At 34.3% G+C, this 16,710-nt stretch overlaps 1 protein-coding gene across 1 annotated transcript in view; it reads right to left on the bottom strand.

Moving 5' to 3' along the window:
- Positions 1–11,323, bottom strand: part of si:ch211-266g18.9 (transforming growth factor-beta receptor-associated protein 1) — a 22,656-nt gene extending 11,333 nt beyond the window's left edge. Inside the window, exons 1-7 of the mRNA XM_056477232.1 lie at positions 10,624–11,323; positions 8,879–9,073; positions 7,670–7,824; positions 4,155–4,237; positions 1,617–1,961; positions 1,483–1,540; positions 1,268–1,411 (exon numbers count right to left, since the gene is read on the bottom strand). Coding sequence (XP_056333207.1) covers positions 1,268–1,411; positions 1,483–1,540; positions 1,617–1,961; positions 4,155–4,237; positions 7,670–7,824; positions 8,879–9,073; positions 10,624–11,287 — 1,644 coding nt within the window. The 5' untranslated portion in view covers positions 11,288–11,323. The remainder of the gene's footprint in view (positions 1–1,267; positions 1,412–1,482; positions 1,541–1,616; positions 1,962–4,154; positions 4,238–7,669; positions 7,825–8,878; positions 9,074–10,623) is intronic.
- Positions 11,324–16,710: the final 5,387 nt, after the last annotated feature.

Below are 16,710 nucleotides of genomic sequence, written 5' to 3'. Positions count from 1 at the left end.
TTTGCAGAGACTTTGATTAGGATGATTTATAGGAAAGTGATTATATAAATATATATTTTTGTAATTTATTATATACTTATATTAAACAAAATACAGTCAGAAACACAATGGAGCAAATACTAAAGCGAACTAAACAGTGATTTATGGTTTTCTAGGGAGTGTCTAACAGTATTCGGTTACAGAAATGGAATAATCAAATGTAGAAGTCTTCATCATATAAATTGTACAATAAAACAAATCTTTATTAAACTTCATGCACTATTAAAATGCTTTGAACTCTCTTAAAATGCTTGCATAGTCACAGGCCTTAAAAACACATGCACATGATTAACTTTCACTCTATTATGCTGAAATTCTGCAGACTCTCCACAAATCTTTAGTGTTTTGAACTGTGGTTCCTGTCATCCCAACTCAACACTGCATATCTTGTGATGTGACTATTGCGGACAGACACATTGTGATATCAATGCTCAAACGTTATATTGTGCAGCCTAACTACTCGACTCGCGTACTGTTTTCAGGTAATATATAGTCTGGAATTATGCAGATGCAGCCAGACATTCCGACAAAATAAGCACATTTCAGGAAAATAACTGACTTTAGCATTGTTCGCTTATGTTTCTTAAATATCTTCCAACATATTATGGCATTTTTATGCTTTAGAAGTGTCAATAATTTACATACATCACCTTCAATATAGAAAGCAATTAATGACAATAAATCATTACTGTATTTTGGAAATTTGGTGTGCAAACGAGACTTTTTTTAGAAGGACATCTATAAATCTTACCCCGAACATTTGATTTGAACCATAGACTGTGATTTGAACAGTAGTGTTTTATACATCAAGGCTATTCCTATACTGTAGTTCGCTCAAAGAAATTAACATTTCCTCATAAATTATTCACACTCTAACACTAGTTTAAAAATGTTACGAATTTCTTTCTTCTGTTGAAAACAAACGACAATTTTATGAATAATGTTTGTGAAAAAACAGCCATTGACGTTCATATTGTAATTGTAGGAACAAAAACACATTGGTAGTCATTATTATGCCTGTTTTTGTTACATATATCTTCAGAAGAAAGAAGGTTTAGGACATGTGGATGATGAATAAATGGCAGAATTGTCTGTTTTGGGTGAACCATCCTTTAAATTCTAGTGAAATAATGTTGCTTCTTTCTTACCTCATTGCAAAGAAGTAAACTGAACTCAATGAAATCTGTATAACTCTGCCCTCTGCTGTCGATTAACACTAAACACTTGCCTCTTGGTCTCTCTGAATAACCCAGTCCACAAATTTCCAGATGATTTGTTTATGCTGCAGATTTGACAGTGTTTTGACTATGTGCTGGAATACATTGGCATTTGAAGGGTCTTTGCTTTCATCCTCCACAATTGTAATCCAGGTCTGAAAAGAAGAAGAAGCTTACTTTACTTAATAATTCATCTTTAGTTATTGCTCTTTGTGTCTTTCAATACCTGAATTGCATTAAAATGCTGGCCTTGGCTTTGATAGAGCAATCCAAGTGTGAAAAACCTAAAATGGCAGCAAATTAGTTTGGCTTTACTTGAATAGACTTCAATAATAAGTTGTAAACGTGATGAGCGCAAACCTTTTGTGCTGCTCCAAATCAGCCACACACATTTGGAGATTGCAGTTATTCTGTGTCGAGACAAGCTGGTCCAATTTTTCATTTTCCCCTTTTTCCAGATAAAGCTTAAAAAGTGCTGAGTCGATGTCCTGAAGACACGTTTGGCCCTGTGCTGTTGGCTTCACTTCTCTCAAGAAGTCTTCCAAAAAGCTGAGGTATTGTTGAAATGTCGGCCAGTCGTTTCGGCTTAACGTCCACAGGTCTTTGGCGTTGCTGACTGATGTTGTCTGAGGAGTGAAATCTTCACTCAGAACAGGCATTGCAGGATAAAGGCTAATGATTTCCCTTGGATCCAAATCACCTTTACTAGAAAATAAAAGATTACTACATTAACATTGATAAATGATTTAGGGAAAAATGTATTTAGAAAACATGCTGCACTAAGGTGTTTTATATTTAAAGTATTGTTGCAAAAGTATTTTTTTACAGTGCACTGGGAGGTCTTTTTGCTCAAAAATGGTGTATAGGGATCATTTTCAATTGGAAAATGTTAGTAAAGTTATTTAATAATTACTAGAGCTGTCAAATGATTAATGATTAATTGCAATTGCACATGTGTGTGTACTCTTGAATATCTATATATTTGAGGTTATATTTGAATATAGTTGTATAAAATATTTTAGCTACAAATTATATATATATACACACACACACACACACACACACACACACATATATATATATATATATATATATATATATATATATATATATATATATATATATATATATATATATATATATATATATATATATACACACATATATATATATATATATATATATATATATATATATATATATATATATATATATATATATATATATATATATATATATATATATATATATATATACATATGCATATGCATATGCAGTCGGTTGGAAGGGAAACGCCTGCATGCTGCTTTTGCTCTTCATACACGTTACTCTTGCTCTGCTTTCACTTGCAGTGTGAAACAGGCGTAAGGCATTCGGCCTGCAGCCTCGAGCCAACCCACCTCTCGTACATTATACAACCATTATACATTATACAACCATATCGCACTGCTACTTGTATGATATTGATTGTATTTGGCCTCCCAAATACAATTAAATTAGGGCTGGACGATATTGGAAAAATCTGACATTGTGATATTTTGTTTTGCTGCAATACATATTGCGATATGAATATTAATTCCACCAGACGATTTGAATAACTAATTCCACCAAATCATTTGAAGAAATTGGAAAGGTTTCATTATTTTAGATCAACTGGAATGATCAAGTCTTTTTCTATGCAGTGCATCTGCATGAAATATAATAAATTACAAGCATATTTTAATACGACAGAGCAAAAAGTTAAATAAATATTGCTTAATGGTTTTCTGGAGAGTGTAACAGTATACAAGAGCAGAAATTGAACAATTAAACATAAAATAACATGGTCATCATTGTATAAAGTAAAAAAATATATATATTTAATAATATCTTAACGTCTACTTTAGTGAACATAACCTGCATAGGCTGTGAGTAACAGGTAATGAAGTTGTAAATAATATTCAGTTTGTGGCACAGAGTGATCCTTTGGGAGCCGCGCGCGAGGTATGAACAGCACTTAGCAGTTAAAATGAAACCAAAAGCATGCACTTCATTTAAATAATCATATCACATTTTAGAGTTATGATTGCTACAAGCATTTGATGTTTTTTCTTTCATAGCGAACACACAGTTGTGGTAAAAATGTTGATTTTACCAGTAAAGTAAATGGTGTAATAATGTTGTCAATGATATATTGCAAGCATAAGCCTATATCTCAAACATAATTCAACATCAGAATTATTATAAGTAGAGTAGAATTATTTATAGAAACCAGTAGACCTACACATAATATCATTATTGTTGTTTTACCATATGTTTGAGAAAAACTATAATAATTGCATATATATATATATATATATATATATATATATATATATATATATATATATATATATATATATATATATATATATATATATATATATATATATATATAACAACAATTTATTTAGATTCTAAATATATAGCAGAAATCAATCCTTAATGTTATTGGAAAACAATGTAACAACTGGAGTGATATGCTAAGATCACTTAAGAACTTTTACATGAATATTATGACAATTCTATAGAATAAAAACAAGTATATATACCTGTATGTATGTATGTATGTATGTAAGTGTGTGTGTGTGTGTGTATGTGTATATGTATGTGTGTATGTATATATATATATATATATATATATATATATATATATATATATATATATATATATATATATATATATATATATATATATATATATATATATATATATATATATATATATATATATATATATATATTTTTTTTAATACTTAATTATATAATTGAATCCCACGATGTGACTATTGCCGATACATGACATGCATTGCGGGCTCGATTTTTCAGCCCTAAATCAAATGTTTACTACATTTACTACAAATGTTTACTATTACTTACATAAAAAGCTCTTTTGCTTCCACAAAAGCCTCTCTGTAGAACTTTATCATTCCAGATGTGCAAATCAGATTTTTGTGTAGATCCTAAAAACGTAACATGATAAAAATATTAATAAGGATAAATACAATGTAGATATTTACAGAAGGCATCCACAAATATGGTATTCAGTGTAGCAAAAGATCATATCCACATTAAAAAATACTGGTAAATACTGTAGTCTTTTTGAACCACACAATAGTAAAGTTCATTCATTCATTTTCTTTTCGGCTTACTACCTTTATTAATCTAGGGTCACCACAGCGGATTGAACCGCCAACTTATTCAGCAAATGTTTTACACAGCGGATGCCCTTCCAGCTGCAACCCATGAATGGAAGCATCCATACACACTCATTCACACACATACACTACGGAAAATTAAGCTTACCCAATTCACCTATACCACATGTTTTTGGACTTGTGGGGGAAACCGGAGCACCCGGAGGAAACCCACACAAACACGGGGAGAACATGCAAACTCCACACAGAAATGCCAACTGACCCAGTTGGGGCTCGAACCAGCAACCTTCTTGCTGTGAGGCGATTGTGCTACCCACTGCGCCACCATGATGCCCTCAATTTATTATTGATATAATATTAAAACTGACTAAATATTAAAGTTAGTACAGTTGATTCTATTGTATTGCAGGATTTTTGAGGTGATCTTCATGAGCTGGTGCATCTGGGGTCTTAATGCTGCTATAAGATTATTTTCCTGAATGAGATCTGTGCATCTGGTGCTGAGCTCAAATGAATTACCTTTCTCACTATGTCTAAGACGCTCAGCCACAGACCTACTTATTTTCTCTGACCCCATGACACCACTACAGACATTATTTCTATGCTTTAAGCATTTGTTCTCTAATGATTCTTAGTGTTTCTGCAAGATATACCTACTCATTAAACATAATGCATGCGCTAGTATGTAAATTGATGAATTAATGAGCTAATGTTTACTTAAAGGGGTCAAAGATTGGTTAGTAATGTTGCCTGTCTGGAGAAGCTTTAGTTACAACATTATGCTTGTATTATTCTGCTTAATATATTCTGTCTGTTCTGTTCTGTTAATTGATTAACATTGATGGATAAAAAAAATAAAGTGTAGCTGTCTCTCTTAAAGTGATAGTTCAGCCAAAAATAACAATTTTGTCATCATTTACTCACAGTATTTATGATTCAAGCATCTAGTTCTGAAACCTACATGTCATTGTCAGGATCTTCAAAGATCAGGAGCACAAAACCTCTAGTCTAAACTGTTCACTGCAGATCTTCTATCGTTTGATTACTTTGCAAACAAGCCCTAGTTTTTTTGTCAATTGTAACAGATCAGTGGAAAAAGATTTTGTGGATTCTGAACATAAAAAGTTATTAAAGAAAAAGTTTAAATTCTAATGTTTGTGTCAGGATGCCAAAAAAATTAGCAGTGGACGATCCCTATTTTACTCAAATATCCATAAATGTTGAACTGAAAAAGATTTCATCACCAAACTTTAAATATTATGGGCTTCATTTTAATGATCTAGGTGCAAAGTCTAAAGCGAATGGTGCAAAAGCATTAAGGGCCTGTCCGGATCCACTTTTGCTATTTTATGGAGGGGAAAAATAAGCTCTGTGCCGCAGCGCATAGTCTAACAAGGTTGTGCATATTCTCTTAATGGGTTATAGGTGTGTTTTGAGAATAAACCAATCAGACTCTCATCTCCCATTCCCTTTAATAGTCAGTTGTGTCGCACCATGGTGCATTTGCTATTTACATGTTGGACTTAGTAAGTGGAAAAACTGAGCGCTTCACTAGCGAGAAAACAGTTAAATAGACCATCTGCAGTATTAGGATAAAGAATGAGCCTTCTCCAATCCGCCGTTACTTTTACTTTCTCTTTCGTGGATAAGGAAATAGTGTTGTACACTCCACTGAAGACATCTATTAGCCTACATAATTAATTTTGTTTGTTAAGCGCAAAGATTTGTTTCAAAACTATTTTAAATTCAGTTTTAATTTCAAGCAACGAATAAATAAACAATAATAACAAAGTGTGGTCAAAAAACTGAGTTATATACAAACACTCACGCTATGCCCCATATGGTCCAAAACCTGACAGGTGGACAAATCTAAGCTTGTTTTTAATAAAACAAATATAAATATGCATATAATGAATAATACTACTAATAATAATGACATTATACAAGTGCAAATTGTCGTGAATAAACTGAAAAAAGCCCCCTGAGATGAAGGCATAGAGGTAGTGGATTTTATATTATGTAGAAAATATATTTTTTGTAATATTGTATTTCTTAACTCTTTTTCATTTGTAAAGATATTTGTGTGTTGCTGGACATCCTGTGTTTAAAGCAGTGTGTAAGCGAGGTGCACAACTAACGCGCTCTGTGCTGGATTTAGACCTGCTTTCAGCTGGTCAATTGTGCAGTCTATTTTAGTTCCTCAAAAGAGCAATGCGCCAACAATGCACCTTAACGCACCTCTTTTCTATACTGGCACACCCATAAGTCCACAAAGTGGTGCAAATAGATTTGCTATTTAAACAGTGTGGTGGAAAATGGGAAAATTACATTTGCGCTGAGCTGAAAATAGCAACATGTCAGGGCAAACCGGGGCAAACAAGTCTTGCGCCGTATTGCGCGGGGTGTATGATAGGGCCCTAGGTCTGTTTCAGCTCAATTTGAGCTAACAGTAAAAAAGCAGCACAGATTGACCACATGGTGGTGCTTAAACATGAAAAAAAAGCTAAAAACACCAAATATAAACCATAGGTGCAAGCTGCGATGATAGCCCTTCCCCTCCACCTCTGCCTCAAAATCATTTTAAAGTTGGGCAATCTTCGCATATTTCGCAGACCCTTACTGATAGCCCCGCCCTAAAGGAATTCCATGTGACCAGACGTGATGATAAAGTGTTTTGAGGCAGAGGGAAGTTCATAGTATTTTATTCAAGTTTATAAGGGCAAATTAATTTTTACTAAATAATGAAGTGCTCAGATACATACATATATATATATATATATATATAAGAAGAATACATATTGTACAATGAAATGAAACTGGACCATTTATTAGACCAGAGTAATGACGCCAACCTGATTTCACCAAGTTGATTTCACAACATTCCAAACAGCCAATCAGAATTAAGGGATACATTTACCGTTTATGTTAAGTTTAGGATTACGGTTAGGTTTATACACTTCTACATGATTGTTATCCAACTATTATTCCCCTCTAATTTTGGGAATAATTATAGTTATAGTTGGGAATAGTTGGGAAACAAAAAATGATGGTCCAGGATCAAAATAGATGTTAATCCAGGATCTCATCGTACTTGGCAAGATCATGACATGCCAGTAATGGAGGCTGATTGGAAATCAACTCATGGAACCTGTTTGATTTGTGGCATTAAGAAGTATTTTAAAATGATTAAAGTAGGATAAGACATGCATTTACATTATTTAGTATTCTCAGTCTAACCTTGTAGGAGTCCCTTGGCAGGAGATGTTGAACTCTTTCCAACAGCGTCAGAGCTTCTTCAACTCTCTGTCTGTTAACCAGCTCATGAATCTGATCTTCAAGAGGAACTGGTGACAGCCGCTGAATCTCTTTGTCAGCAACAATAAAAACACTTTCTAAAAAGATGAAAGACATGGGTAAAGGGTAGAAGTATGCTATGAAAGGGTGATGAAATTAATGAATTATAACTTCAGTCAACAGTTGTGTTTCATCCTTGTGTATTAGTCGCTTTGGATAAAAGTTTTTGCTAAATGAATAAATGTAAAACTACACTGGTCAAATCATGATTGGTTTGCAAATGATGATTTTTAATTATATTAAATATTAAATATGTCCAAAATATTATTTAAATCAGGGATGTCAAACTCAATTCCTGGAGGGCCGCAGCCCAGCACAGTTTAGTTCCAACCCTGCTCCAACACACTTAGTTTGATCAGGTGTGTTTAATTAGGATTGGAACTAAACTGTGCAGGGTTGCACCCCTTCAGGAACTAACTTTGACATCCCTGATGTAAATTATATTTTAAAATTTAGTAGAATAAAAAATGGGATTTTTGAGTTTTCAGCATTTAGTCACATTTTCTTCCAGACATCATTCTAATATGCTTCTGTTTGGCTCATGAAATATTTCTTATTATTATCAATGTGTGGAAAACCATTTAAAGAGATTGTTCACCCAAAACCATTTACTCACCCTTCACTTTTAACAAACAAGTGTTTCTTTCTTCTGTTGAACACAAAAGAAGATATTTTGAAGAATGTTGGAAACCAGTAACCATTGAATTCCATAGTATTTTGCATACTATGGATGTCAATGGTTGCCGGTTTCTAACATTCTTCAAAATATCTTCTTTTGCATTAAACAGAAGAAATGAATGATTGGAACCTCTTGAGAATTTACATTTTGGTTGAATTAAAAAAATATTTTGAGTAAACCATGACGTTGAAAACCAATTAAAGTTGTATCAATAGAGTTGGAAGTAATAAACATTGCCTTTTATAATGCTACAAATGCATATTTATTTAAAATCTTCTCTTTTATACTTTAAATTCATAAAGGAATCCTGATTAAAATCACAAAACAAAAGCAATCAAGAACAAGTATGGCCCTTATGGGTGTACTAGTGATGGATGGTTTCTGAAAGATTGATGTTGGATTGTAAAGGGAACCTTCTGTCGGGACGAGAGATCTGGCATTGTGAACAGGCACAGTTTGCTTCAGCTGCTGGTCCAGAATGCTGTAGATGTGAACGGATTGATTTTGTAGTGCGAGCACATATGGGAAATGAACAGCCACGTCCATCACTCCATCAGGCCACTGCACTGGAGGATGCTGGGAGGTGCCATTCATCATCACAAACATGCCTAGAAGGCAACATTTAGAGGCTCCTTTATAATGCAAATATTTAAATAGCACAATAATAGCATTTGAGTATGACAAGTATTTAAACTGAAGCAAAAACAAATAAGGAAAATCCAAAGAAAAAAATCAATCTTCTGAACACAAAAACATATTTTAAATAAAATATTAAAGATTTCTTTGCTCCTCCTACTGAAAGTTTGTTTATTTTAATATCGAATGCTTCAAAACATTAGTTATTATATTCAGTTTTCATTTTAAATGTAATTTTATTGATTTATTGTGTTTCTCACATTTTTAAAAAATGCACATATTTTTCATTAATGAATAAACATGTTTATATAATTCTAATAATTATATTAGTTAATATAAATTATAATTTAGTTTTATAAACTTTTTTGCTTTAGCTTTGCCTTTAAAGGGGTTAACTTAGTAAAGCCTACAGTGAATGAAGTCTGTACTAAAAAAAATTCATCCTGGTTAATGAGATCACAGGGGCTTCCGGTTATGTGCATTCACTACGCGCATACACCCCGCACAGCAACAGGGCGTGGCTGCGGAGAAAGCAGATGTGTAGTCCTTGCTATACGCACGTATACTCAGTATGCCTACTTTTTTCCACAAGCTGTTTGGGTATTACGACTTCTGAGGATCATACTCTCGGTATACTCACTTGTTATGGTGATTAGACTTACCTAATTTTTGTGCATTGAGTATTTGAGTTTTTCGAAGATCACAATAAATCAGCTGAATGATGTCTTGCTGAAACGTTCAAGTAAAATTGTAAAACAGCGTGGGTGTGGCTTTAGCCCTCCTATATTTCCATTCAGCCCCCCTAACACTTTTGTGATTACCTGTACACTAGTAAATGACCGCCTCAGTCCCCTTTAAATTTGATATAAAAACGGCGGCAAAATCCCGCTCTGAACTCGTTTTGTAGTTAGTCAAACCAAACCACAGCTGTGCAGTGTGTGTGTGTGTGTGTGTGTGTGTGTATGTATATGTATATATATATATATATATATATATATATATATATATATATATATATATATATATATATATATATATATATATATAAATATATATATATATATAAATATAAATATATAAATATATATATATATATATATATATATATATATATATATATATATATATATATATAAATCAAAGATACATTGACTTTCAGCGTTTCTTTGCCTACTTTTAAAATTTGGATTGGGTGGATAATAGTACACCACCTATTTTTTTAGGACTACACCACTGGGAGAAAGCTATAATGCCATCCAAAGGCTGCTATTTTCACAGAGCTCATTCTGTTTCTGTATTTGGGCTTCCAAAGGACACGACTCAAAGAGAGAAGTGCTTACAGTTTAATTTTAATGTTCCAGAGAATTAATACATAAAAATATATAGCTAGCATTTTACATAGGAGAGCATGCAGAATCTCTCCCAGTTCAGTGCTGGATTCCTGATGCGCTGTATGTATTCCCCATTTTTTTTTAAATGAACATTTTAACATTTTGTTATATACCTAAAAACAAATTCTCACCCAAACATCCAGGCCCATTCAGAACGAACTCTCCTTTTCCACATTTGTTAGCGATGATATTTTGTTTCCCCAGGTTATGTAGGAAAAGATCAGTGGTGTTTTGGCTCTGATGATCATGGAGGAAATATCTGTCACAAGTGGCCACACACAGACACGTGCCGAGCGCAGCCAGAAGCACAGGTTCCTGCGGCAGAACCACCTGTTTCACACACTCCCATCTGTCCACACACACCTTATAAACGCTCACTGTTTTCTTCCTGCTCGAGGCCACGATGAGCTCTGCTGAATCTGTCTGAAGCCCTGACTCACTGACAGCAAAGTGCAACACGTTGGGGATTTTTTTCAGAGCTGGGAGGGCTTCAAGGGAGAACATGTTTAGCACCGTTATCGAACCGTCCCAAAGAACCAGGAGATGATTGAGAACTGGGATGGCCGTTAATTTGATGATTGCACCGCTTCGACCCATCTGCCTCTTTCCCACCTCCCGAACTGTAAGGCTTTGTTGAGAGCTTGGGTTGTTTACAGTGAGGTACTCGACGGCTCCCTCTTTGGTCCCGATGTAGAGGTTTTTACCGAAACACTCCAGACACTGAATGCTGAATTTGTCTCTGCCTTTACCTGAGGGCGTTTTTTGAAAGACTAACGCTGGAGTAAAGACCTGCATGGTTATTTACTGTTTATTTACAGTAGTTCTCGGATGCAGAAGTACACCTAAAATAGAGGGAAAATTGGGTGGAGATAGAAAACAGCCTTTATTAGTTCAGGTCTCTGTGTGCTGAAAGCAAAAAAATTTAATAAATAAAAACAGGTACACTCCAAATGAAGAGGGTAAAAATAGTTATCACTGGTTCTCTTCATTAGACTAAAGATAACTAATCTTTTTGGTATTACAAGTTTTCTACATTCACTTTTAAGCAACAAGTGTTTCACTCTTCTGTTGAACACAAAAGAAGATATTTAGAAAACCGGTAACCATTGACTTCCATAGGATTTGTTTTTCCTAATATGGATTTGAATGGTCACCAGTTTTAAACATTCATTCATTCATTCATTCATTCATTTTCCTTTGGCTTAGACTCCGTTTCAGAGGTCGCCACAGTGGAAGGAACCGCCAACTATTTCGGCATATGTTTTAATCAGAATCAGTTTTTATTGCCAAATGTGCTTCACACACACAAGGAATTTGTTTTGGCTACAGAAGCTTCCAGTGTACATAAAGTGACAAGTGATCAACACAAAATAAATAAATATGAAAAATAAAAAATAAAAAAAGACGATAAACATTAAACAGAGATGCAGCTAATCAAAAAATCTGGATGTTGAATTGTGTGTACAGATTTGTTATAAATATACAGGTTATAAGGTGCTGTGTACAAATACGAATGGAGAAGGTATTGCATTGTATGTTGATATAAGGTGCTGTGTACAAGTGCGTATGAGAAAGTATTGCACATGTTTATTGCACAGTAGGGGAATATTTAACTGTTCATAAGGTAGATCGCCCGAGGAAAGAAACCTTTCCTGTGTCTGGCTGTTTTTGTGCTTGGTGCTCTGAAGTGCCGACCAGATGGTAACAGTTCGAATAGGTAGTGTGCTGGGTGTGAGGCATATGTGAGTACATACCCAGCGGATGCCCTTCTAGCCACAACCCAGTACTGGAAAACACCCATACACACTCACACTCATTGACAAAGAGCAGTTTAGTTCATTCAATTAACTTATAGTTAATTCTTGTGGGGGAACCAGAGCACCTGGAGAAAACCCATGCGAACATGGAGAGAACATGCAAACTTCACACAGAAATGCCTCCTGGCACAGCCGGAACTTGAACCAGCGACCTTCTTGCTGTGAGGTGACAGTGTTAACCCCTGAGCCACCTCGTCGCCCAAACATTCTTTATAATATTCAAAAGAAACTCATAAAGGCTTGAAAACACTTGAGAATTCAATGTTCAAGTTGTCTAAATTACGTTTTAGAATGCAAGTAAGGATTATGTAATTAAATGTGCTCTAATTTGCATTACAAATTCCGTTAAAAATGTGTAGTCATTGAAATCCACCAACACAAGATGAAAAAGGTGTAGCAAAAAAAAAAAAAAAAACACTTAAAAGTGTATTTTAGATTTTTTTTCTTCACATTAAACTGAAAAAAAAAAAAAAGACTTCTGAAAAGCCCAAAATCTCAAAATTGACTAGTGCATGTGTTTGCCTGCAGTGATCAGGTAAAGTAATTAAAGTAATAACAACACAACCAGTTGAAATTGTATATAACCATTTATATATGTGCGTGTGTGTATAAGAATAAATAGCAGCCTCACCTCATTAATGTAGACGCTGTCAATGTAGACGTTTCTCTTTCACTGAAGTGTATTTTGACCTTGCCATGTGACTCTCATCCTGAGGAAGTTTGTGTCAGCAGTTTTGCTGCTTTTACTCCAGCTCTGAATGGATCGTTGGTTTCACAATGCCAAATATCTCAGAGACATAAAACCTCTGGTTAAATATTTCTTACATGTTCTCGTAATGTTTCTCAAAAGTGGCTTGGATTTATTTTTGTTTATCGAACAACATTAATGCCAAACTGACACAGTATAAGTTCATCATGTATTTTACTTAAAGTGTGGTTCTACTAAATGCACATTTAACTGCATTGACACTGCAACGTACACTATTGACATTTTTACTGTAAACATGTAAAGGTGGCACGGTGGCTCAGTGGTTAGCACAGTCACCTCACAGCAAGATGGCTGCTGGTTCGAGTCCTGATTTTGCATGTTTGCGTGTTCTCCCCGTGTTCGAGTAGGAGTGCTCCGGATTTCCACACAGTCCAAAGACATCCCATATAGGTGAATTGGGTAAACAAAATTGGTCGTAGTGTATGAGTGTGTGTGTGAATGTGAGTGTGTATGGGTGTTTCCCAGTACTGGGTTGCGGCCAGACAGGTATCCGATGTGTAAAACATATGCCGGAATAGTTAGCGGTTCATTCCACTGTGGTGACCCTTGATAAATAAGGGAGTAAGCCGAAGGAAAATGAATGAATTAACATGTAATACTGATGTACTAAAAATATTTTAAAAGCAGTGATGCATTTCTGAATAACAGTCTCTGCGACTTACAAATCAATGTCTATGGCTCCTGAAATCATACTGACATGACATAAAATGACTGCTAGTCAGTTCCTCTAGGATTTTGTGACTCCAATGCTTCAAAAAAAGCAGTGACTGAAAATAGTCCCCATCACCAAGCTTTACATTTGCACCACCAGTTAGAATCTGCATAATATTACTATTCCTGCTGCAGCCATTGTACAGCAGCAAAATCCCTCGCTTATTACTCCAGAATAAGAGTATAGATACTAGCCATATTGGCCTAGAAAATAGCTTTTTATTTTCCATCTTAGTATACAGTGTAACTGCAGAAGAGTCAAGCTTTAAATAGGAAAATGATCTAAACTAATTTTTGAGCCAGATGCTAATGGTCTAATCTGATTCAATGATCTATGCTAAGCTAAGCTAAAAGTGCTCCGGCCAGACCTGAAGATTGGCTGAATGGATTAAAAAATTGTCAAATTCATCAGTTTAACTGGGGTGGACTTAAAATGAGCCTATTTTCAAAAGAAGTGTTCCTTTAAGTTCACATGTAGTTGTGAACTATATATTTTGTATGTTTAAACGTCCTTATTGATTTGAGTTACTATTTGTCTTGTAAGTTACAATGAATTATTATCATCCTACAAAATAGCCACCTGTAACCAAAACCTAAGAGATGCAAGGTGACATTACAATTGCAATGAAATAATATCATTCTACAAATTTACCACAACTTAACCAAAAATTGTAAAATGAGCCTATTTTTTTTAAAGTGCAGCGTTCCTTTACATGCACATGTAGTTACTATATAATTATACTATACATGAACTGTCAGTTGGTCAAATAGTAGTAACTTAGCCTATAATAAATAATAATTATTGATAAAGCCGGTTATTCACGATCATCTTAATATAATTTTGTTGTGTGTGCTGTGCCGCGGTTTTCATATCTTGTAGAGAGCGCACGTTTAAGATTTGAACTAATAACATCGCCATGATGGTCAAAGGAAGTTGTTTTTAGTATTAAATGTCAATCTTGTATGCATATCACATTAGCCTGCAGTTAAACAAATTAGACAGACTTTGAAAACGGTTAAACCGTGCATGATGAGTGAATAACAAAGCCCTTTTCCGTCATTCCGTTATGAACATTTATTTGTTCAGAATGAGAGACATTTGATTAGCATTTATTAAACACGTCTTGTTTTGTGTTGTTTTAACTAATACCCTTACAAACTGTTTAATTTATTTATTTAAGATTTTTCATATTTTAAATAAAACTAAAGGATTTAGAAATCGAACATTCTTTTCACCCCAATGCAATTTTAATAGGGCACTAAAAAGGCAACTTACTTCTTATATTTGCTTAATTTTTGTAGCCTTTTTTCAGCAATTTGAGAGCCCATATGTTGTATTTTTGCTCCTTATGACAACCATGTTGGCTTTTTCTACATTAAAACGTTACTATGTTGTATTTTGAAAGTACATAACATCACTGCATTGTACAATGTGGCTTTTTTTACAAACATATTCAAATGTTGTTTTTCGAAGCACAACAAAATCAGTGAATTGCTCATGTAGGCTTTTTCTACATTCAAACACATTCATATGTTGTGTTTTTAAACTGCGTAACAATAAGGATTGCAACGTTTATAGATATTGGTTGTACGATTATAGTCTGAAGAATAATCATGGTTTCACGGTTATCACGATTATTATGCATTTATTAAATTCAAACCATTCTAGTTTAGAAAATCACAAGAAAACTGCTTATATTTTAAAGTGTTGTTTATTGCTGCTCAGTAACCAAATACAACACAAAATATTAATAAAAAACTAACAAAAGTCCATTTCTCTCTTTGGACTTAAAAATAAATGAAAAGGTTTTTGATTTAAACCTGAGTGATAATTTTACAATGAATGAATAAATGAAAATAAGAATAAATAACAAATAATATTTGTCTAATGTTAATTAAAGCTATATATTAGCTAAGAATTTAAATGAATTGTTATTATCTGCATTCATACATACATAATCATTTTAATAATTTGTAATAATTCGTCTAACATATCTTTTGTTTACATTGCACTGAAAGCCACGGACAACTCTCAGCACTACAGCGTAAGAATTTCTACTGTGTGCACCTGGAGGGCAGAGTATGTCGGTCCGCTTGTGAGCTGTGCGCGCATCGCTCCCAATATGCGCACGTCTCCATTGGAAATAATGAAGTTTGCGGAAAAGCTGCAACATGTGAACAGCCTGCTGCTATAGTTAATCCAATGTGTGTGAGTATTAGCATAATTAGTCTGTTTAGTTGCAGCAGTTTTGCTCGGTGCAACAGAAACGCAGCATTGAGAAGCCTTTACGATTAATTAACGGTAATAAATTAAAGCGCGGTTAATAGTGAAAACAGCTAATTGTTGCACCCCTATTAACCTTATTCAAATTATCAGTGCATTGTACAACTTTTCTACTAATATATCCAAATATTTTCGGCTGCTCGCACCACTCGCTTAATGTCAGATGACTCGCGCACTGCGCAGCCTTCAACTGCAGCTCGTGCTGTATTGAACAGACAATTGTCACTTCATAACTAGCGGCTATTTTTCGACTGAGCTAAATTTATTTTTGGTGTCTTGGTCACATTATTTGGAGGGCCGGAACAAATTGCGCGGGCCGCCAATTGAATAGCCTTGCAGTATTGCGTAAAAGCATGTTTATTACTAAGAAAACCAAAACAACCTAACAAAATTAAATTTTAATTGAACACATCACACGTCACATCATATAAGAGACGCATACAGTACCGTCCTATCTAGTATTGTGAAAAGGCAAAGCTGAAAATCTATGGTTAAAGGGCTACCCAGCAGTCAAAAGCTGCAGGTGCACTTTCTACTGCTGCAGCGACGGCAAGCATGGCGGCAGAGGGAACACATTGAAGTGGTAATATCTGTATATTTACTTGTATGTTGACACATCCTTAGACTTTAGAAACAG

This window comes from Danio aesculapii, chromosome 17 (genome assembly GCF_903798145.1).
Source record: "Danio aesculapii chromosome 17, fDanAes4.1, whole genome shotgun sequence".
Classification (NCBI taxonomy): Eukaryota; Metazoa; Chordata; class Actinopteri; order Cypriniformes; family Danionidae; genus Danio; species Danio aesculapii.
Note: the sequence above shows the minus strand (reverse complement) of the source record. Positions and strands in the feature narration are given on the sequence as shown.